The sequence below is a fragment of the Antechinus flavipes genome, chromosome 1 (genome assembly GCF_016432865.1).
Source record: "Antechinus flavipes isolate AdamAnt ecotype Samford, QLD, Australia chromosome 1, AdamAnt_v2, whole genome shotgun sequence".
Taxonomy (NCBI): domain Eukaryota; kingdom Metazoa; phylum Chordata; class Mammalia; order Dasyuromorphia; family Dasyuridae; genus Antechinus; species Antechinus flavipes.
Genome location: NC_067398.1, coordinates 287,887,406 through 287,911,278, shown reverse-complemented (window position 1 = coordinate 287,911,278; position 23,873 = coordinate 287,887,406). Strand labels below are relative to the sequence as shown.

The 23,873-nt window shown below is 33.0% G+C and overlaps 1 protein-coding gene across 5 annotated transcripts in view; it reads left to right on the top strand.

The window, feature by feature from the left end:
• Positions 1 to 18,593, top strand: part of AUH (AU RNA binding methylglutaconyl-CoA hydratase) — a 203,587-nt gene extending 184,994 nt beyond the window's left edge. For 2 of the 5 annotated variants that reach the window (XM_051962250.1, XM_051962240.1), the window contains 3 exons: positions 1,551 to 1,601; positions 15,818 to 15,865; positions 17,145 to 18,593. In XM_051962250.1, coding sequence (XP_051818210.1) covers positions 1,551 to 1,601; positions 15,818 to 15,865; positions 17,145 to 17,222 — 177 coding nt within the window. In that variant the 3' untranslated portion in view covers positions 17,223 to 18,593. Of the gene's footprint in view, positions 1 to 471; positions 527 to 1,550; positions 1,602 to 3,602; positions 3,981 to 15,817; positions 15,866 to 17,144 lie in introns of those variants that run through there. The other 3 variants (XR_007947743.1, XR_007947744.1, XM_051962258.1) reach the window with 3 other exon arrangements.
• Positions 18,594 to 23,873: the final 5,280 nt, after the last annotated feature.

The window sequence follows — 23,873 nt, the reverse complement described above, 5'->3', positions numbered from 1 at the left end:
TTTAAATAATAGAAAAAAACTTTTTTAACATGGGATTATTCATCTATTTTATTTCTATATTGATTGAATTCAAAGTGTTTAAAAATTCTCAACTTACTCCTGAGAAGAGAGAAGAATATATAAGAAGTTCAGATTTACTTATGATGGAAATTAAAACAGATGTGATTTCAAGGCATATTTTTTTAAAGCTTTTATGTTTTGTAAACAAAAATATTTTATTATATTTGAAAGCTTTGCCAATGACATAAGGAAGGGATGATCAAAGGAAATAAAAATTATTTTCCTTTTGTTTTGTACTAAAATAAGAATATATAATGATTAAACCATTCCAGGAAAAGTGATTTGAGTTACTAATATCCTTAGTTTGTATCTCTTTTAAATTATAAATCCCATTCATAAGAACTATATTCAACAGATACCAATGCAAGTTGTAGCCAACTTGTAACTACAATCAAGAATCTGATTTTGCAGGTGTGGGAATTCTCTCCATCTAATGCAGAATAGCACCTCATCTGTAAATTGTTAGGTAAGTCTTAGTTGTCAGAATGAAGTTCAGAAGATTAAGGGGTTTGACCTAGTCAGAGGTGGAATTTGAATGTTGGTGGTTTTCCCAAATCTGCTTCTTAGCCAAATAATATTGCAACCAGAAATAAGTTTTGAAAAAAATTGTTTTAGGTATTTGATATTTTAAGAGAACACAATTAGTACAACATCTAACAAATGATTAAGAAGACTATCTAGAAGGCAAAAATTCGATCAAATATATGATTGAAATATGAAAAATATAGTAAAAATACTTTTTTGTTACATGCTATTAAACCAGAAAAGTGAATAAAAACATGACCTATTAGATATAATCATTGTGATGATGTTAGACAATTTAATCTAATCTTTTCTAGTGAATTTTTTAAAAGTTCACAAAGTTATTTAATCATTTATAAACAATCTTTAACCTATTAGAAAAAAATGAACACATATGGGACAATTCCCAAGGGCAAATTATATTTGCATGATAAGTTAGCAAATTTCATTTTCTTAAAAGAGTATAGTAATACTCTTAGTGCTTTAAGAGAGCCTACCCAACCATTCTCCATTTTTTAGTCTTACTAACTTATTTATGTCAGGACAATGTGTGGTGATAGTATTTATTTTTATTAATATATCTAATTTAATGTATTCATGATAACAGGAAAGATGCTAAATAAAAGTGAGCTATTACTGTTATAGTGAAGTATGCCTATATTCCATCTGCTCTCTAAATTTTTATTGGAACCAGTTTTTTTTTTTTTAATTTAATGTAGCAATAACATTACATCTAAATTCTAACCTTAGATTTGGATCTGTGTTTGTTTTTGTTTTTTGTTTTTAATTAGACCTTTGTGCATATTAAAGTCAAAGAAATCTATAATCTACTTATAGCACCTCAAAGGTATTATTGTTGAGTGTGACTTAGATTTGATTAAAGGGAGTTCTACATTATACTAGGAATGCAACAGAATCATTACATAAATATGCATTCAAAATTTCTTTTTCTTTCTTATGAATTTTAGGGACCTGTAGCAATGAGAGTGGCAAAACTAGCCATCAATCAAGGCATGGAGGTAAGTTCATTGTAATCTTTGTTGTTATGGGAAAGGGTTTAGTGAGAATTTAAAAATAGCATGTGTTTTAAGATATATATATGTATGTATGTATATAGTTTATACCTTTTGAAAAGATATCTGACTGCAAAATTGAGGTCAAATATATGATCAAAATATGAAAAATATAGTACAAATACTTTTTTGTTTACATACTATTAAACCAGAAAAGTGAATAAGAACATGACCTATTAGATATAATCATTGTGATCATGTTAGACAATTTAATCTAATCTTTTCTTGGGAAGTAATATCTTGCAGAGGTTGGGGGGGAAACATCATAAATAGAAATAGAAATTTGTAAATAAAAAAATACGTGGCTTTTATTTTTGTATTATTAATTTTATTCTTTTGCGATTATGGTTAGACTGATTTTTAATTTAATAATAACAAACATCAGTAATTATACTCTTACCACAGTGATATCTCCCTCCTTACCTCTACTACCTTTTGTTTTCCTTCATTTCCTTTAAGATTCAGCTCAGTTTGTGGGAGAATTCTTGTGTTACTTACCCTCAAGTTTCTAGTGTCATTCCTTCTAAGATTACCTCCCATCTACTCTGCATATATTGTATTTACCTAAATATTTCCATGTTGTCTCTCGCAGTAAGTTTCTTGATAGATCAAGGACTATTTTTCGTAACAAAGTTTTGATCATATAGTAAACACTTAATGAACTTATCCCCTAGAGACCACGAAAACGTCCATTCTCTTCCCTTTTGCATCAGGCCCTCAGCCATTCAGAGAAAACATCATCTAATCAGTTCTCAAGCATCCAGAGTAGGTACCTTTATTCTCACTCAAATGTTGGCCACATAGTATGTGAGGATCACCTTTGGATAACTGGGTCCGACAGAGTCAATCACGATGTAGATAACATCTTTCTAAACTCACTCTTCTTCTGAAACTTCTTTATTCAAAGGTCTACCAATCTTGTAGATTCTTAACATCCCTGTTTTCTTCTATTCTTCCCTCCCACTGACTTCACATGTCTAGTGACTTGACAGTGTCTTATTATTTCTACTTGTATGTCTCTTATCTTTGATCTCTTGATCTCTCATCTTTATCTATTTATAAATATTCCATCAAATATTTACAAAGATTCTATCCTAATTGAGACCCTCATCTCATCACTTCTACTCTGGATTAGTGCAATTAGTCTTCTTTCTAATGGATCTTCCTCTTCAAAGTTTCTTCCTACATCCTCCAAACAGTGAAGTGAAGATCAGACTAGATCATTGTATTGATTCTGGCATCATATATAAGAACTTCACAGGGGCAGCTAGGTGGCGCAGTGGATAGAGTACCAGCCCTGAAGTCAGGAGGACCTGAGTTCAAATCTGGTCTTAGACACTTAACACTTCCTGGCTGTGAGACCCTGGGCAAGTCACTTAACCCCAATTGCCTCAGCAAAAAAAAAAAAAAAAAAAAAAAACTTCACAGCCTGGGGACCCAATGTAGCTTTCTGATTATTATTAGATATTGCTCTGCTTTGTGCACTCTAAATTTCAGATAAATTGACTTTCTTATTATTCCTGACCTCTTTAGTTTTCTTTACATGTGACAGTCCTTCATTCTCTTTGCCTTTGCAATGGCTATCCCTACGTCTTCCCCTCTGCTCTTGCCCCTTTAGAATCCTTAGTTTCTTTCATGACTCAGTTTAAGAATCATGTTTTAAATAAAGTTACTACCCTATCATCCCATCTCCAAATGCTTTCCCTCTCAAAATTGCCCTGTTGTATTTAAGGGCAGGGACTCATTATGTTTCTAGAATTATGTATTTAAAGTTGGAAGGGACTTTAGAGATTATTAAGTCTAATCCCGCTTATTTTACGGAGGAGGATATTAATGCTGAAGAAGTTAAGTTACTTACCCAAAGTCACATAGCTAATAAGTATCTTAATTTGAACCCAAGTCTTCCATAGTCTACTAAACTATGTTATTTCTCATTTTTTTTCCTAGCACAATTTCTAGTTTAGATCTAGACCTAGCATAATAGTAAACATTTAAATGCTTGGAGGAAATTCTCAAATCAATTCTCAAAGGAAAAAGAAAAAGACCAAAACATAGAAAGAAAAGAAAGGGAACGTTCAACATCTAAGAAAAAGAGCTTTAAAGACAAAAACATGAAAGACAAATTGGAAAAAAAAACAAGTATATTGAAGGACAAAGAGCATAATAAGGAAGTATCATATATAGGAGGTGAAAAAATAGACGATGACAAAGAAGCTCCAAAGACTGATGAAAACAAAGTACAGCAGAATGGGAATTGCAAACCAAATGAAGAAAATCTTATTGCCAAGGCAGAAACGATACAGGGCCAATAAATGTGTACCGCTACACTCAGCTGTAGAGTGGAATCCAAAGCTTTTAATTCTCTCATTAAGAAGCCAACAGTGAAGTAGTCCAGTCAAATATAGATATGTATGAACAGCTCTTACAGTAGTCAGATGATTTTATGGTCCTCTTATTACAGAGAAAGGAAACCAAGTATGGACATTATGAAAACAAAGGGATGTTACCCAAACTGACTCATCTAAAATCCATGCATTTCCATGATGGCTGACCTACTTGTGAAAAGATTTTGTTAGTGTTTGCCAAGAACCATTACAAAGATCTGTACTATGATCAGAAAAATGGAAGATAATGCATTGGAAGCTGTTCAAATACTGCTAGTTATTGAATTTTGTATTTTGCTTTTTTGTTTTAATTTCAATATATATTGTTTGATGATGTGCTTGAAAATGATGCAAAATATATAAATATCCCCCATAAATGAAATAAGACATTACTTCACAGTTTTAAAGTGATCGTGTTAAATACCTTAGGAGATTTATTTACTTGGTTTCAGCAACCACAAATTTAGCCAAGTCTTCAAATTTATGAAATGAGTCATAGGAAAATGAAAAGAAATATATTTTTTAAAGATGGGAAGAGTTATGGATCATATTTCTAGATTCAAGGATTTAGAAAAAAGTGAATATCTTGCCATGAAGAATTTACATAACAGAAACTACAAGAATAACAAACTTTCAAAAATCTCTAACCCTTAAATGATCACATGCCAGCATTATCTCAACACAGTGATTTGCTGGTTTTCTGCAGGTAAAATTCATAAAAGTATTGAGCATCAGAATGTTATGTTTCTCTTTTTTAAAAGGCAAGTTTTTGATTACCTTTTCTTTTTTGACAAGAAGTTAAAATAATATTCTAACCAGCATATATTCTCATTAAATATACTTAATCTGTGCAACAAGGTAAAAATGACATTTATAATTTTTGTTTTTTTAATTTTCATATCATCTTTTGATATCCTCTCCATTCTTTGTTCAAAAAAAAAAAAGCCGCCTCTTTTATTTAAAAAAAAAAAGAGTGAAAAACAATTAAACAAAATTAACCAACATATTAATCAAGTTCAACCATATATCCTATTCCATATTCATTGTTACCTGCCTCTGCAAATAAGAAATTTACATTCTCATCTTTTCTTTGAGACCAAGTTTGGTTATTAAAATACATAGCATTTAGTTTCATTTCATTTGCTCTTTCCATGTCCATTGTTACAATTCCTATGTGTTACTCTCCTAGTTTAGAACTTTGCACCAATTCGTGTAAGTTTTCCACTGCTTCTCTATATTTTCCATATTTCTTTCTTATAGTACAATAATGTTCCAATACATTAATGTGCAATATTTTTTTGAGATGAACCTCACCTCAACAGGCACCTATTGTTTCAAATTCTTTACGACTTCAAAGTAAACTATGAGATATACATTGTCAAACATTGCTAATATGTGCACCTTTTGCTTTACTTAAACTATATTACTTTACAGAAGGGTGTTTGAGGTGGGAAGAAGATTTTTAAATTTTCTTTTTAATTGGGGAGAAGGAAGACCTGGAAGAGAGGGAAGCTACTGATAAGAACAGCAAAACAGGGAAAAGGGGGTGGGGAAACAGAGAGAAAGAAAGATAAGAAATTAGCTTTTTTTTCTCCTGGGGTTAAGTGATTTGCCAGAGTCTCACAGCTAGGAAGTATTAAGTGAGATCAAATTTGAACTCAGGTCCTCCTGACTTCATGGTCAGCACTCTATCTACTGTGCCATCAAGCTGTCCTGATGAGCATTTTTTAAAAAAGAAAAGTGAATAAAATGGGGTTCAAAGACAAGTGGACCAATGTTTGAAACTAACTTACTGAATTTAATATGTGCTTTATTTAAAAGCGAGTACATAATGAGATCATCCATAGTTTTATATACAGTCATCTTTTCCTGTTCTTTGTATCTGAAAATGTTCAAGTTTATTGGTGTTTGTCAAGTTCAGAATAATAATTCTTTTTAATAAATTTAACCTGGTCTGAAATTAAGATCAAGTTTGGTCTTAGAGATAAGATTGCATTTCCCTCCCTTCTTTGCAGAGAAAAGGATATTATGACTATGGAACATTCATAAGTAGATAGATACTATGTTGATTTTGCTAAATTCTTATTTTCCTTTTAACTTGTTATAGGAAATGGTTCTCTGTGGGAGGGAGAGGAAAAAATATATATTATAAAATATAGTTAATGTAAGCACAAAAGATATTTTTAAGTGTTTTTTTTTTCATTATTTATATTATTGCTTTCTTTTGGGTATGTGCTGAACCATAGGATATCTGAGTCAGAGAGTGTGAACATTAATGAATTGTAAAATAATTCCAAATTACTTTGAAAAATGGTTGGACTAACTCAGAACTCCACCAGTGATATATTAGTGTGCTTGTTTTCCCACAACCTCTCCAACATTATATACTTATATCATTGACCATCGTTGCCAGTTTGCTCGGTATGAAGTGAAAACAGCAAAGTTGTTTTGATTTATATTCCTTTTATGTAATGGTTCAGAACATTAATGGATATTAGTAATTTGTGATTATTCTGTGAAGAACTATTTTTGACCATTTATTAATTGTTTATTTTTTTAAAACTTATAACCAGTGTGTAGTCAAAAAAGTTTACAGACCCACTGCCTAAGAGAGTGACAAGATGCCAATCCAAATAATACACAGCATTATATAAAAAGCAAAGGCTGACAAATGGAAAAACTTATTGGGATTGACAGTATTCAAAAGCAAAACACTTTTGAGGATGGATAAGGTAAAAGGAGAGAGAGTAGAATAAATGGAGGGAGGGAAATCAATAGAGGGAAATTCACAGTTAGTAATCATAATCATGAAAAATATTTTAAAGCAAATTTCTCTGATAAGGCCTTATTTCTCAAATAAATACACACACACACACACACACACACACACACACACACACACACACACACACATAACGAGCCATTCCCTAATTGATAAATGATCAAAGGATATGAACAGGTAGTTTTCAGACAAAGAAATTAAACTTCTGTAATCATATGAAAGAGATACTCAGTCTCTTTTGATTAGTCAGATGCAAATTAAAACAACTCTTGAGGTACAACCTTATATCTCAGATTGACTAATATAACAAAAGAAAAATGACAATGTTGGAGGAGAATTGGGACAATTGAAGCACTAATACATTGTTGGTAGAGTTGTGAATTGATCCATCCATTTTAGAGAGCAATTTGAATTTATTCCCAAAGGGCCATAAAACTGCATACCCTTTTACTCAGCAATATCACTGCTAGGGATCTATATGTACAAAAGTATATATAATAGCTTTTTTTTTAAGGTGGCAAGAATTGGAAATTGAGGGGATTTCTGTCAATTAGAGAATGTCAAAACAAGTTGTGATATTTAATTGTGATGGAATATTATTGTACTATAAGAAATGATGAGCAAGAAAAACTGAAAAAACTTACATAAACTGATGTAAAGTGAAACAAGCAGAACTAGGAGAAAATTTTATACTGTAATAGCAATAGTGTACAGTGATCTGCTAACAGTGATATAACTATTCTCAATAATACAATATCCAATACAATTCTGAAGGACTTAAGAAGAAAATTGCATCTCTAGAGGAAGTACTGATAGAGTCAATGCAGATAAAAGCATACTTTTTTTCCCCCCAACTTCATTTTTTTTTGAATTTGGGGGTGGGTAAAGGAGGTAGATATGACTAATATGATGATATAGATATACGAGTATAGTCATGCGAAGTATATCAAATTGCTTGCTTTCTCATTGAGGGGTACAGAGAGGCTAGGAGAGAGAGAATTAAGAACTCAAAATTTTTAAAAAGTGAATGTTAAAAATTGTTTTGCACGTATTTGGGAAGAATAAGATTTAAATATTTATCATTTTTTTAAGCTTTCTTGAGATGGAGCCAAGATGGCATAGTAAAGGCAGGGACTTGCCTGAACTCTTTCCCCAAACCCTTCCAAATACCTTTAATGACTAAACAAATTCTAGACCATCAGAACCCACAAAAAGATAGTGTGAAGCAATTTTCTAGCTAAAAACAAACTTAGAAGGTCAGCAGAAAAGGTCTGAGTAAAGTAGAGAATTGAGAGTGGAGCCATTTGGGCTCAGGCCACATTACCATAGCCCTGACCCACCAAACTAGCATCCTTGGGAACTTCTGAATCATCAGCAGCAATGACTTCTAAAGCTCTCAGCCAACAGATGGAAAGGAAGTCAAACAAATGGTTAGGAGGAAATTGGAGAGGCCTCTTTGCTAGCACGGAGGCAAGAGTCTTTTGCTTAGCCCATTAGGTTACAGTTCGAGGACAAGGAGGAGCAGTAGAACTTACAGCCACAATGGAATAGAGACCTCAGAGTTCCAGGGCAGAAAAGAGTGATTGTGGTCGCTCTCCTGACTTGTGCTTTGGTCTATGAACAACCACAGAGTAGTAAAAACAGTAAAAACACTTCTTCCTAGTTCATAACATCTTGAAAGGATTTAAAATGTACATATCCCTAGGAGTTCTAAAAATAGCTATACAGAACACCTGAAGCTTGAGACATTGCACCCTTCACCTTGGAAACAAAGCCCTAAAGTCAAGAAATAGGCTGAGAAAATGAGCAAAAAACAGAAAAAGATTCTGATCATAGAAAGCTACTGTCATTACAAGGAAGATCAAAATACAGTCAGAAGATAACAAAGTCAAAAATCCTATATCAAGAGTCTCTAAGAAAAATAATAATTGGTCTTAATTCATGAAAGAACTCAATGGGGATTTGGAAAATCAAATAAAAAGGATAGAAAGAAAATTGGGAAGAGAAATGAGAGTGATGCAAAAAGAAATACAAAACGACAATGAAGAGAAGAATGTCTTATAAAGCAAAATTAGCCAAATGAAAAAAGAGATTCCTTAAAAATTAGAATTGAGCCAACAGAAACTAACTTTATGAAAAATCAAGAAACAGTAAAACAGACAAAAAAAAAAAAAAACAAACAAAAAAAGGCGGGGGGAGGGGTGGGGGAGGGAGGCAGGAACAATGGCAAATAGTTCATTGGAAAAACAGCTGACTTGGAAAATATATCCAGGAGAGAGAATTTTTAAATTATTGGACTACTTGAAAACCATGATCAATAAAAAGTCCTTAATATTACCTTTCAAGAAATTATAAAGGAAAACTGTTCTAATATTCTAGAACCAGAAAATAAAATAGAAATTGAAAGAATTCATTGATCACTTCTTGAAAGAAATCCCAAGATGAAAATTCCCAGGAATATGATAACCAAATTCCAGAATTCCCAGGTCAAGGAGAATAGGGAGTTACTATCAAGATAACACAAGATTTAGCAGCTTCTACATTAAAGCATATGAGGACTTGAAATATGATATTCAGAGAGTAAAGGAGCTAGGATTGCCACCAAGAATCATTACCCCACAAAACTAAATATAATCCTTCAGGGGGAAGAGTGAATAATATTCAGTGACATAGAAGACTTCCAAGCGTTTATGATGAAAAGACCAGAGCTGAATAGAAAATTTGATTATTTAAATATAGGATGTAGGAGAAGCATAAAGAAAGGAATATCATAAAAGGGACTTAATAATATTCATCTGCTTACTGATATCCTACATGGAAGGATGATACTTATACCTCATAAGAACATTCTTATTATTAGGGCAACTAGAACAGGCATGAATTGAATATAAGGGGATAATGTCTTTAAAAAAATTAAAATTAAGGGATGGGAGAGGAATATACTGGAGGAAAGGGAGAGGTGAAATGCCATAAAATATCTGCCATAAAAGAGGCAAGAAAAAGATTTTACAATAGAGGGAAGGAAAGAGGGAGGGGAAAGGGAGAAAGTGAACCTTACTCATCAGAATTGACTCAAAGAATAACATAAACATTCAAATGGATATAAAAAGTCATCTTACCCTACAGAAAAGTAGGAGGAGAAGGAGATATGAGAAGGAGTGAGGGCTATAGAAGGCAGAGTGTATTGGGGGAAGGGGTAGTCAGAAGTAAATCACTTTTGAGGAGGGAAAGGGTAAAAAAAGGGAGAGAATAGTTGGCAATGGAAATTGTGAACAGAATTTTGAAGTAAGTTCTCTGATAAAGACCTCATTTATCAAACATATAATTAAGTCAAATTTATAATAATTTAAAAAAAGAGCTATTCCCCAATTGAGAAATGATCAAAAGATATGAACTATGCCCAAAGGGTATTTTACAAATAGCCTTTAAATATAAATATCTGAATATCCTTTAACTTAGTAACACTGCCACTAGGCATAAATTCCAAAAGAGATCTTTTTTAAAAGGGAAAGGACCTCTATGTACAAAATTATTTATACCAGCTCTTTTCTGGGGGCAAAGAATTGGAAATTGAGGGGATGCACATCAATTGGGGGAAAATTAGATAAACTGTGGTATGTAATTATGATGGAATACCATTGTGCCACATGAAATGACAAGTAGAATACTGTCAGAAAAACCTGGGAAGACTTCTGAGCTCATGAAAAATGAAATATACTTGTGAATAAAGTAATAGCAATATTTTAAGATGATCATCCTTGAATGTCTTTACTATTCTCAGCAATATAATGACCAAGACTAATGTGAAGAACTTACAATGAAAAATGCTATCCATATCTAGAGAAAGAACTGATTGTGTCTGATAGAAACATACTTAATTATTTTTCTTGCGTTTTTTCCGGGGAGAGGGAAATTCTGTTGTTTTCTTTTACATCATGACTTTTATGGAAATGTTTTGCATAATTTCACATGTTCTTCCATTGTAGGGGTAAGGAGAGAGGAAGGGAAAGTATCTTGAACTAAATATTTTAAAACCAAATGTTTAAAATTGTTTTCCATGTAATTGAGGAAAAATAATTTTTTTTTTCAAAAAAGAGAGTACTTAAACAAAAAACTTTGTAAGAAAATAGTTTTTATAGTTTAGAAATCAGTGCAAATAGTTTTCTGGACTAGCATAGGACAGTGAATTGGTTTTAAGTGATGAAGGTCTGTGCAGAGTCATCCGCCTTACTCTCTTCTCCAGAGTCATTGGAGTCCAGTGGCAAAACCTCCCTCAAGATGACTGGAGATGGCCCAGATACAGTGGGAGACCTTGGCCTTTTTAATCTAAGGTCTTTCCCAGATCTCAGTTTCAGAGATATGAAATATAAAGAGATGATAGCTGAATCAGGAAATGGATAAGATTTACAATCAAGGAAGTATATATTAGAAGAAAGAAAAAAAAAAATGAAGGCTGTGAACAAAACCTTAGAAAACATCTATCTGGAGCAGTATTAGAGAAACTTGCCAAGATCATAGAGTAGGAAGAAAAGCAACATAGATTCCTCTACAACAATTGCAACCAAAAACTTCAGACATGCAGCAAACTAAGGTAATGATTAGAAATTAAGAAAAAAACCACAGTGGATCATTTTTTCATTACAAAATAAAAAATTCAAACCACAAAGCAGGAATTGTAGAACTGGTGTGTACTGAGATTAGTTTCCCAATCCTCAAAAGAAGAAAGGGCTGATACTCTGACCCTATAATGAAGTTTGGAATCTCATATTCATTCCAGGGTACAGAGACTACACTTCTTTCTCACGGGACCTTTAGCTTAGTCCCTAGGCAAAGAACAGGACTGCCATGCTGTCCCTCAACCTAGGTATGGTTAGACCCTGTAAGTTAGTGACCCAGGGAGAAATAATCATGGTATCTGTTATCAGGATCAGAATAATGTCATGGCATTATCTCTCCAAACCATGGAGAAGATTTTAGAAGCAGACTTTAGAACTCTGATCCCCAGCAGCAAAACACCAGATAGGCCAGGACCTTTAGACATCAAAACAGGCCACCAGAAGTGCACATAATTTGACCTTAATACAAAGCCCCAAATAAGTAAGAAAAAGAAATGGATATTATGATAATAGGGATGCCCAAGACAGAAACTCAGGAGTATAGTTCCAGATATACCTATGAGTTAGCCCTTAAAGAAAAACATAACTAGGGTACAAAATAAATTAGAATTCCTAGAAAAAAATGAAGCAATAGTTTAAAAAATAATTTTAAGGTGAAAGATTTTAAATGAAAGAGAGCTAGGAGGAAAAAAGAAATAGAAAAGAAATAAGAGCTACAGAGAAAAGACTTAGAGGAAAAAAATATAACTACTTACCATAAGAGGTACAAAAGTACTCTTACCAAGTATGAGACTCCCAAAAAATTAGAATGGACCATATAGAAGTTAATGACTCCCTATGTTTATAGAAAAAATATATATGGTACATCATGTCATATAAATAACTGAACTTGAAAAAATATAAAAAAGAGAATTGGGGTTTATTGGATTTATTGGAATTATTGAAGATCAGGCAGGGAAAAAAAAAAACAAAACAGGGGCCTAAGTAACAAGATGTCACAATCAGAAAATCATGGAAAAATTGTTCAAGGATGTGCCAATAAAACTGATAAAATGGATGAATATTTTAAAATGTACAATTTATATATAAAATTAAAGAAAAACACAAAGGGAGGATTTAAATTATCCAGACACAGAAAAAAAACCCCAAAATTATTAAATTTTGAAGGTGATATGATAGCTTAAAGAAAATTAATGGAAACAATAAATTTAGCAAAATAGCAGGACATAAAATAACTCTACATACTTCATTGCTTTTCTTTACCAACAAAACTCCAGAGGAAGCAGCAAGAAGAGAAATTTTATTTAAAATATCAATACAATTTCTAAAACCTTTGAGAGTCTGTCTACTAACATAAAAACTTTATAAATAGAACAACAAAACCTCTTTATATAAATGGAGACATAACTAATTGGAGAAATATTACTTGTTCTTTATTTGGACAAGCCAGTATAATAAAGAGGGTAATACCACCTAAATCACTGTACCATACAATTCAAACTTCCAAAAGATCACTTGGTAGAATTTTTTAAGATAAGAAAGGAAAGGAAAAAATTCATCTAGAGAAATAAAACATTAGAAATTCCAAGGAAATTTAAGTAGGAAAGAAGAGGGCATAGTATAACCAGATCTGAACTATACTATAAACCAATTATCATTAAAATAATTTGGAACCGTTTAACAATTTTTTATTTTGGATCTGTGAAATAAATTAGGTATACAACACATGGAAGCAAATCAATTTAGCATCTTCGTGTTCAATAAACCCAAAGCTAAGCAATAAAAACTCATTGTGACAAAAACTACTAGAAAAGCGAACAGCAGTCTGTCAGAAATTAGCTTTAGCTCTATATATTATATCATGTAACAAGATAAGCTTTAAATGGTTATGTGTCCTAGATATGAAAAGGTATTTTTTAAATGAAGGAATACATAAGGGATTGGATAGCATAAACAGTGCATGACCACACTAGGGAGAGAAACACAGAATTTAAAAAGGACAATTTTGACTAAGTCTATTCCCCTCAAAAGAAACCCAACACTGATAAAACTAGAAGAGACACATTTAAACTGGGAAAAAGTCATTACTTCAATTTTATCAAAAGTTTCATTTCACACACACACACAAAGTGTATGTACATATATGGAATCTTTTCCATATTTAGAAACAAGAGTTATTTGTGTCCCTTGGAGGAGGGGTGCATGGAGGCCTGTCTCAACTATTTTAAAGCACCTATGTCCATCTGTGTCAACACAAGGCAACCTTTAACTCCTGCTGCTAGTTCTGTCTCCAAATTGAGATATGGAGCACCTCTAGTGCAAAGAACATCTTTGCCTTTGATGAAAAGTTTTCCATCTCCCTCTGTGCTTGTCTCTCTTTTTTTTTTCCCCCTTTGGATGCTATCATCCAAATCCAAAGTTTTAATAACTTTTTATTGATAGAACTCATGCCAGGGTAATTTTTTACAACATTATCCCTTGCATTCACTTCTGTTCCGATTTTTCCCCTCCCTCCCTCCACACCCTCTCCCAGATGGCAAGCAATCCTTTACATGTTGAATAGGTTACAGTAATCCTAGACACAATATATGTGTGCAGAACTGAACAGTTTTCTTGTTGCACAGGGAGAATTGAATTCAGAAGGTATAAATAATCCGGGAAGAAAAACAAAAATGCAAGCAGTTTATGTTCATCTCCCAGTATTTTTTCTTTGGGTGTAGCTGCTTCTGCCCATCTTTGATCAATTGAAACTGAATTAGCTCTCTTTATCGAAGAGATCCACTTCTATCAGAATACATCCTCAAACAGTATCATTGTTGAGGTATATAATGATCTCCTGGTTCTGCTCATTTCACTTAGCATCAGTTCATGTAAGTCTCGCCAGTTCTCCCTGTATTCATCCTGCTGGTCATTCCTTACAGAACAATAATATTCCATAACGTTCATATACCACAATTTACACAACCATTCTCCAATTGATGGGCATCCATTCATTTTCCAGCTTCTAGCCACTACAAACAGGGCTGCCACAAACATTTTGGCACATACAGGTCCCTTTCCCTTCTTTAATATCTCTTTGGGGTATAAGCCCAGTAGAAACACTGCTGGATCAAAGGGTATTGTGCTTGTCTCTTAAAGAGAAAGAAAAATGTTGGTGGAGCACAAGACTTCTTCCTCCGGCTTTGCAAGTTGGTCTTGATTTCCCAGTTTTTTCTTTCTTAATCTACATTCTTTGAAGAGATGAGGAGTTGAAAAGCAGGACTGACCATCTGACAATGTGTCTCCTCTCTCATATTCTACTTAGCTTCAATCCAAACTCAGATTTCTTTCAATTGGGAATTGGGTCTCTCTTCTGAGTGACCATTTTCATACCTGATCATACCCTTCATATCAGATTGATTGTTGGTGGTAGATGTGAATAGCCTAAACTTCAAAGGAAGAGAAGTTATTGAGTAAGGGTAGAGTCTTAAAAGTGGTAGTGGGGAGAAAATGGTAACTCTTGTAGATAATCATCTAAACTCCTTTCTCCACCCAACCCCCCACTATTTGATTATTTGTTCTCATCTTTTCAACTCTCCCACCCCAAATTTTCAACCTAACTCCATCTAACCTTTCCACTATTCATTTTAGAATACCTATTCCCATTTCTTTCATCTACTAGCTCTTAGTCAAGCCAGGCTTCCCATTAATGACACTGACTCTATGGCCCCTCTTTCCAGCACTGCCTTTACTCTCATTTGTGCCCCTCAGTTTACTAGTTGAGATGGGGCAGTTGTAATACTCCTAGCTTCCCATTGCCATTTCCAGATTTTCTCCCTGGCTCCATCATTCAGTAACCTCTTTTACTTTGAGATTTATGCTGTTCGCATTTACTACCCAATCAAAATCCTGATAACTGTTGTTTACAGACCTCAGGTCACTCTCCTTCCTTCCTCAATGAGCTTGTTACATGGCTCTCATTTTTCTTCTTTCCAACTTCTGACCTTATAATAGGAAACCTCAATGACTCACTTTCAAATACACTTATCACTCAGTTCCTCAGTCTTCTCATTTTTTTTTGACCTATTTCTCCATCCCACCTTAGGCAGCCTTTGGTTTGACCAGGATATATACTGTGAATTAAATTATAGGAAGAGATGAAGAGAAATACTTTCTTTTTAGGACTAAGAGAACATATAACTTACCTGAACTTGTTTTTAAAAGATTATTTTAGTAAATAGAATTTCTAATGGTTGCAAAATAGTCAACATTTGAAAATTCAAAAATGTTTCTTATGTTCCAGTATTATGTTTCTAATTCTGGGAGAATAAAATAATTAATTGGATTATATTATAAGTATAACTTATTTCTTTCTAAAGTAAATAATATCTTTTCCCCCAGGTGGACTTAATCACAGGTTTAGCAATAGAAGAAGCCTGTTATGCTCAGGTAATTTTTTAAGTTAAATTATATTTCAATACATTTTTACATTTGGTGTTTGTACAAAACATTTTCAATTTGATATAATCAAAATATTCTATTTTGTGGTCAATAGTGATCTCTAGTTCTTCTTTGGTCATAAATTCCTCCCTCTTCTACAGGTCTGAGAGGTAAACTATCCTATGCTCTTCCAATTTATTTATAATCTCTCAATACATTTTTAAAAAATAATATTTAACAATAATAGGATGTAAGCTTCCAGAAGGAAAAACATTTTTTTCCTGTTTATTCTTATTAATTAATTAGTATAGTTGTTGGTCATAATTATTTTTATTACTGTTTGTTGATTTAATATAACACCAGCAAGAGAATAAAATATAGATTAAAATGAACACTTTTTAATTCTTTAGTCTTTCCATTGAATTCCTTTATCCCCTCCAAAATTTTTTTGCTAGAATATGTTAATTATGAAAACTTCTTAAATGTCTAGATTTGTTTTATATATATTTATATCAGTAATCTGGCAATTTGGTCTAATATAGATCTTATCCTATATCAGAGTGTCACTCAAGGCAAAAAGAATCTGGAGCCTATATTCCCTGTGCTGGCACTAATCAAATAAAATGTATTTGGGAAATGTTTAACAAAGCAAATAAAACATGGATAATGTTAATTTGTGCTTTTCTAAGTTAAGATGCAGCTGTGAGAGATCTTTTTGTATTGAGTTTGACACCACTGTCCTATATTAAGAGTAAATTAGAATATTGTTCTGTGAGCAGAATTCAGTTTTCTGGTTAGTTATCTAGCTATTAATATTAAACTTCCTAATTGTTAAGCATTTCAGTTGAATGAACTATGGTTTTCAGTCCTTTCCCAATCTATTTTTTAAAAGTACATTTATTTTGGCAGTGAAAAATAGATGCAATGTATAAATCATATGAATTTTTATCTTTTTTTTTTCACAAAATTTAAATTCATTTTAGGTCATTCTATATTTACCTTAAAAAGCAAAATATATTTTTGTATTGTTCTGAAAATATAGCTTCCATCTGCTTAATGATTACTTATTGTTTCCTGAATAAAGCAATTTAAAAATAGACATTTTCATATATCAAAGAGGGAAAAGCCATCAAACTAAACTTGAAGGGGGGGAAATAACTTAGAGAATTTTGCTTTTCTTCTCATATAATTTATACAATCTAAAACTTGTTTTCAAACCTCCAGAGTTTATATATTTTTACGCTGATCTGTCATTCTAGCACTTAACCCATTATTTTGTTGTTCTTAGACTATTCCAACTAAAGACAGACTTGAAGGTCTTCTGGCTTTTAAAGAAAAAAGGCCCCCTCGTTTCAAAGGAGAATAAAAGACATAGAAGCTTTGTCACTCAAATATGATCTTTCTACTTCTGGAAGTATTTTTCTGGTATATCTTGAGGCAAATGGACTTATAACCACCAAAATGAAAAGCAACCTATTCATAGAATGCATTTGGAATGTGCCCATTCATGTACTTCACTTAAGTATATATATACTGTTATGTTCATTTGAATTTATGAAGATTGTATATACTAACTCAAAGCCAGATTTTTTTAATTTCATGTGTTATTAGATATCCCATTCCCTAATTTTTAAAATGTGAATGATTCCTATAGAACAGACCTAAAATACATTAAATATGTGTCATATTGCATCGGGGGAAAAAAAGGTGAACTTCTATACACCAAAAATATGAGACATACCAAATAAGGTTTTAAAAGATTATGTAGATTTCATATACATGTGTTAATATACATATAATTCAGAAAGAAATTAAAAGATAATTTGTATGTTGTAAAATACAAATAAAGTTCATGAAATGAAGCTATATCTGCTTATAAATTACCAATGTCTCGTTTTTGATTAAATCATTCCATATCAACTTTTCAGAGAAATAAATTGAAATAGATCAAGTAAATATAGAAAAACAGAAGAAAAAATTAGAAATTGATCAGCCAGTTTCAGATTGCATGATCAAAGCAATATGCTACAGTGGACAAAGTCCAAGATGATCCAAGAACTTGGTTTCAAATTGTATCTTCTTAATACTTATATGACTTTAGGCAAGCCAGTTAAGCTTTCTGCTTCACTTTTCTCATCTAAATGGTGTTTGAGGTACTTTTCCTCTCTAGATCTATGATGGTATGCTGAATAATATTAAGCTAACATGTTCAAACACTAAAGGCCAAAAGGCTTTTTTAAGGTTTCTAGAAACAGAAGTAGCATACTCCTCCCAACACACACATAAACATGCACACACATTTTTCGTTGATATTTTTTGGTTTCACATCGCCTTCATTTCCCAGAAAAACGTCCTTTATATAACAAAGAATACAAGGGAGATTGGAAGAGGGAGGAAATTGGAAGAGGGAATTGCAGGAGGAGGCAAAGTTTAAAAGTTTGGCAAAAATAGCATAACCAGTCTCACAATCTATGCAGTGTTACCCATCCATAGCACCCTCCACCATCAACAGTCTCTGCAAAGAAGATGCTGTTCCTCTTCTTTCTTTCACAGTCATTATTATTATTATTATTATACAGCATGCAGTTTTGTTGTTTCTTGTTTCCATTTATATTGTTCTACTCGTTGTGTATTTTCCCTGGCTACTTAATCAACCTTCCATCAGTTTATGTCTTCTTATGCTTCACTTTATTCTTTATATTCAGATATAGCACAATAAAATTTTTCTTGTTATTCAGTTTCAGTTGAATTTTACTCTTCAGTGACCTCATTTGGGGTTTTCTTAGCAAAAATACTGGAGTAATTTTCCATTTCCTTCTCTGGCTCATTTTTCAGATGAGGAAACTAAGGCAAACAGGGTTAAGTGACTTACCCAGTGTCACACAGCTAGTAAGTGTCTGAGCCAGATTTGAGTTAAGGAAGCTGACTCTTCTTGACCCGGTACTATATTCACTGCACCATTGAGCTCCTTCTACTACAGAATTTACTTTGTATATTTTGTTTGTATATTTACTTATTTGTGTTTGTGTTATCTCCCATCAGATATTTAAACTCCATGAGAGCAGGTACCTTCATAGGGTACTACCACATAAGGGACAAGGCTTGTGATTTCATTGGTTTGGGTAACTCTCAAGTGAAGAAACTCCTATCAGTGCAAGTGGGCAGGCATCTCCTCTGTAACTTACAGTTTTAGAGAGCTTCTTAGAGTAGTGACTTCAAACTCAAATAGAAAAAGATCCCTCCAGGCCACAGTTTCCTTAGAAAATCACAAATTGACATCATTTGCATTGTATTACGTTTTTATTTTGTTAAACCTCTTCTAATTGCATTGTAATCTTCAGGATACACAGGCTTCTGAAGTTTAACTTCTCTGTCCTAGCGCACCTAAAAGTTGTATCATTTTCCCAAGATCACATAGCCATAGGAATTTGATTAGTGAATTGAATATTCCAGATAACTAGTTTTGGATCACGATGGGAAATAGAACAGATGACTATTTCTTTACAGATTCCTATCCACTCCTCATATGTTCTCACTTCCAAAAAGCAGATAAACTAGTAAAAAGAGCATCATTTTATAATGATCTCTATTGAAGCCATACCTTTGCTGCTACCAAAAGTGTATATATAAGTGGAGACGGGATATTATGTCCACAACATCGTGTCACTGGCTAGGACAAACTGAAAAGAAGAAAATTATGGACAGATGAATTTGTAGCATACATAAAAGGAATAAGGAAATAGCACATATAAAATGCTCAAGGAAAATGGGTATTTAAACATTAGAAGTAGTGAAATAATTGTGAATGACTACTTTTTAAAATCAGTATCTAAGCCTAAGAAACCCAAGTGTTATCCAAATAGACAATAATTTCCCAATTTTCCACTCTGAACTAGGGAAGTCTATATTCTTAAAGTGATATATCTTAAATTTTTATTTTCATCTCTATATTCTTTCGATGACAAAGTATTTTGCATTTATTGGCTTATTTCCTTTATTTGACTTTGTTTTTCCCTTTCATCTTGCCAAAGGCCATTCAACAGGTCATACCATATCAAAAGACTTTTTTCCCTTCTCAAATGTTGGAATGCTAATTCTTTAACAGGATCATGAATTTGGAGCTGTTAAGGACCTAAAGTCTTGTCCAGTTTTAATCCTCTTTGTTCAGGTTTGATGCTGAGACAAAATAAGGTACTCATGAATCACTGAACATTTAGTAAAAGATGAGTTTTACTTTACCAACATAGTAAAAAATATGTTAAAAGTATCTACAGCCAGGATACAGTGGCTCTTTGTTTCTCTGGAAACATCCCCTTTTTTTCCATCTGGAAATGGATATTCTGCATCTCAGATACCCACCAAGGCTGAAAGGCCTGGACTTTTTATTGGCACTAGGTTAGGAAAGGGCATCAGGGAAGCTATCAAGTACCCAAAGTACTCCTAATCAAGTACCCCAAAGGTACTTGATAGGAGAAAATGCTGTGTCAGTGAAGCTGATGGGAAACTGTATCAGAAAACTTATGTTCTACCATACCCCTCATTTTATATAGGAGGAAATTGATGCTTAGTCACTTGCCCAAGATCCTACAAAAAGTAAGTAGCTAAGCCAGTGTTTTAACATTGGTCCTCAGGCTCCAGATCCAGGGTTCTTTCTACCATATTATTCATTTATTAAATTGAAGAGGAATCTCTCCTAAGAGTCATTTTTCATTTTTCATTGAAGTAGCCTAAAACTAGGAAATTCAAAGTGGGAAAATATTGTACTCATTCTTCACATTTGATATGGAAAATTAGATTCTTTCAAAATTCTTTGATAACCATAATAGTTGATAAAATTTATTGTCAGAAGTTTGCTTATTTTAAATAAAACTAAGTTGTTAATTTTTGTTCAACTCCTGAATATATTCATCTACAATCTTTGTTAAAGTGGCTATGCAGATCTGTGGTTATGACTTAGTCATAATGTGAATGTATGGGGATTAAAATTGCTCCCTCTACAATAAGAGACTGAGGCAAAGCACTGAGACAATGGCACTCTATCAAAAGGTCTATGGTTCCCACTAATGAGGTGGATGTCAGATCTTCCTTAGAATCTGAGATGACCTCTCCTTCCAGGGCCCTATTCTTATAGAACTAGGTGTATAGACATTCCACAGTGGCTATATCAGATAAAAATTCCATCAATTGCAGTCTCAGGAACAGGGAAATTAGGAACCATTCATGGGTGAAGGTGTCATGTTATCTCATGCAGTCCTCTGGTCTTCCAGGAATACTGGAATGAGTGGGGCTTCAGAGCAGCTTCTAGTAGATTTGCTTCTCCAGTTCAGGTTACTCTTACCCTCTTCTCTGTTAAATATCTCTGACAAAAATAAGTCTAAATACAATCTTAATTTGCTATTATAATAACCAGTTCAGATAGAGCCAGCCCAAACCTTGATGACAGTAATATGAACCAGAGAATTTACATTTTTAGGTAGATTCAAATAATTGAAAAATTAAAAAATTCTGAATTCATATTTTCTCTTTAGCATATAAGATGGGTGAAAGAGGATGAAATCTTGTTAGACATGTATAGGACTGCTTGCCATCTGGGGGAGGAAAAAAATCAGAACAGAAGTGCATGCAAGGGATAATGTTATAAAAAATTACCCTGGCATGGGTTCTGTCAATAAAAAGTAAAAAAAAAAAAAAAAAAAAAAAAAAAAAAAAAAAAAGAAATCTTGTTAGAGAATTTTTAATAAAGTACCTTTTTTTTTTTTTTTTATCATGATGAACCCTGATAGACAATTGAATTTATTTGATAGTTGTAAAGGAGAAGCCTACCTCAGCTCATGCCAAGAGGGTTCTTCTAGCCTTCCCCATGAGAATTCCACCTGTAATTCATGGATGTTAGCCCCAAATAATTACAAACTGGCATCATGGATCATTGGCTTTATAAAATTCTTTGAAGATCATAGCCAGAATTAGACTCAGAATAATATCAATTACAGTCCCATGGGGTCTAACAGCAAGTTCCAATATTCATAACTTCATAGGTTTAGGTGGATTCGGTTACTAAGGATCACAGATCCTTGATATAGATTAAAAAGTTCCAGGTATTTTATTTTTTATTTCTAAAACAAGCCATATTCTCAGATTAGCTCTGAAGGGGCTTTTTCCTTTTAGAGCTGCTTCTTGATACAAACTCGATATAAAATAGAGGTATAAAGAATTACTATCTTAAAAATACATATTTCATCTGAAATTTAAGAGATTTTAAATTTGTTGCATTATGAGGACCTGAATTGGAAAATGAAGCTTTATCTTAATAAAATTTTTTGAAATTTGTCACATCTCCTATTTAATAATATTATCATGATGAAAGAAGATTATAAGGTAGTCTCTTATCTATAATCCAACTTGACAATTCAAAATTATTCCTTACTACTAGGATTTATTACTTAATTAAAAATTACCAGTAGGGTTTATCTTCTTTTACACTTGGCCCTATCAGTGGAATTTACTATGTGAGAAGAAAGGCAGAGACATAGCAGTATTAGTTCTGTCTGATTTCAGGTATGAGTCATAGGCAGTCAATTTTATGATACAATATCATAGCCAGAATTATTCAGGTGGGAAAATGTCTTATTTATCAAGATGGAAATAGGTCAAAAGAACACTCTCTTTACTTTTGCAAGGTCATTCTCGCAACTTTCCCAGGGACAGATATCAACTTATGGCAGTCCATTTATGTCCTAGAATAGCAAATTGAAGTTTCAAAATTTCAGTAATAGCTAAGTGATACATAATTATTTTTTCTCATATATTGACCTCAAAATTTCATTTAGCATTTTAAAATTATTAACAAATTTCATCCATTTGCTATCATTATCCCCTGCCTTGGGTTTGCAGATAAAGCCAAAGGGAGAACATCAGACCATTTCTAGAATATAGTGGGTTGAGAATGATATGAGATTCTCCAGTAGACTCCATATAAGTCAAGTGAGTCATAACTGGGCATAATTTACTAAGTGAAAGCTATGATATTAAACTAGTTCAGCTTTGGTCAAGGACTACCCGTGCACAACAATCGCTGTAAATACTCAAAGAGGGGATATAAGCTAGCAGACTTATCAATATGACTTGAAACATAAGCTAATTAAAAGCTACACAAGGTGGTTAAATTACTATCATGTAAGTTGCCAGTGCAGTAATGTCTGTAGTAATTCATCCTTGCTTGATTGAATCTGCTATCCCTTGTGTGCCATATTGGCCTTGCTTATGAACTAAAATATATCTCAATCATTCAGATTATTTTTCTTCAGATAGCTGTTTATATTTGTATAGTTGTTTCCACTTCTTTTACCACAAGTTCATACACAGTGAATAGTTGGTTCAAAATAATGACATCAGAAGATACAATTTTATGAGTTTCCTAATGATCCCAAGTGGCACCCACTAATTATTAGTCTCATTTATCCACTTTTGGTGAGAGAGGTCCTCAATTGGCAGTGCTAGAGTTTCACAGTTTCCCTCAGTAAGGTTTATCTCAAGAAACCTTACAAAGATCTCCTAAGAGGATTTTACCCTGTTTTTCTCCCATCAATAAGTACTATTGTTATTCTAGTTTTTTTTTTAAATATATTTTAACAATCATGTAGTGTTGGAGAAACTGAGAGAAGATAGAGATTAGATTTATAATATTTTAGTAAGTGGAGAATTTAGACCAGCACTCAAATAGGACTCCTGTCCAAAAGATGTTTGACTCCTCATTGGCTGAATGGAACTCTTGTCTCAAAGCATCTAGCACTCAACAAGTAATTCCAGAGACTTTTATAGGGCTCCAGGTATTAGGGAAACAAAGGCAAGGCAGGGCAGAACATTGGGTAAGTGGAAATTCCAGGAAAGAACCATAACTTTTAATTCGGACAGGTTGAGGGTCAAGAAAGTTGTCGAGCAGGAGATAGAAGTCTGAGACAGGAGATATCCAGGCATTTGAGATAAGCTATCTGGAGTTTTATGACTCTTCGGAATGTGA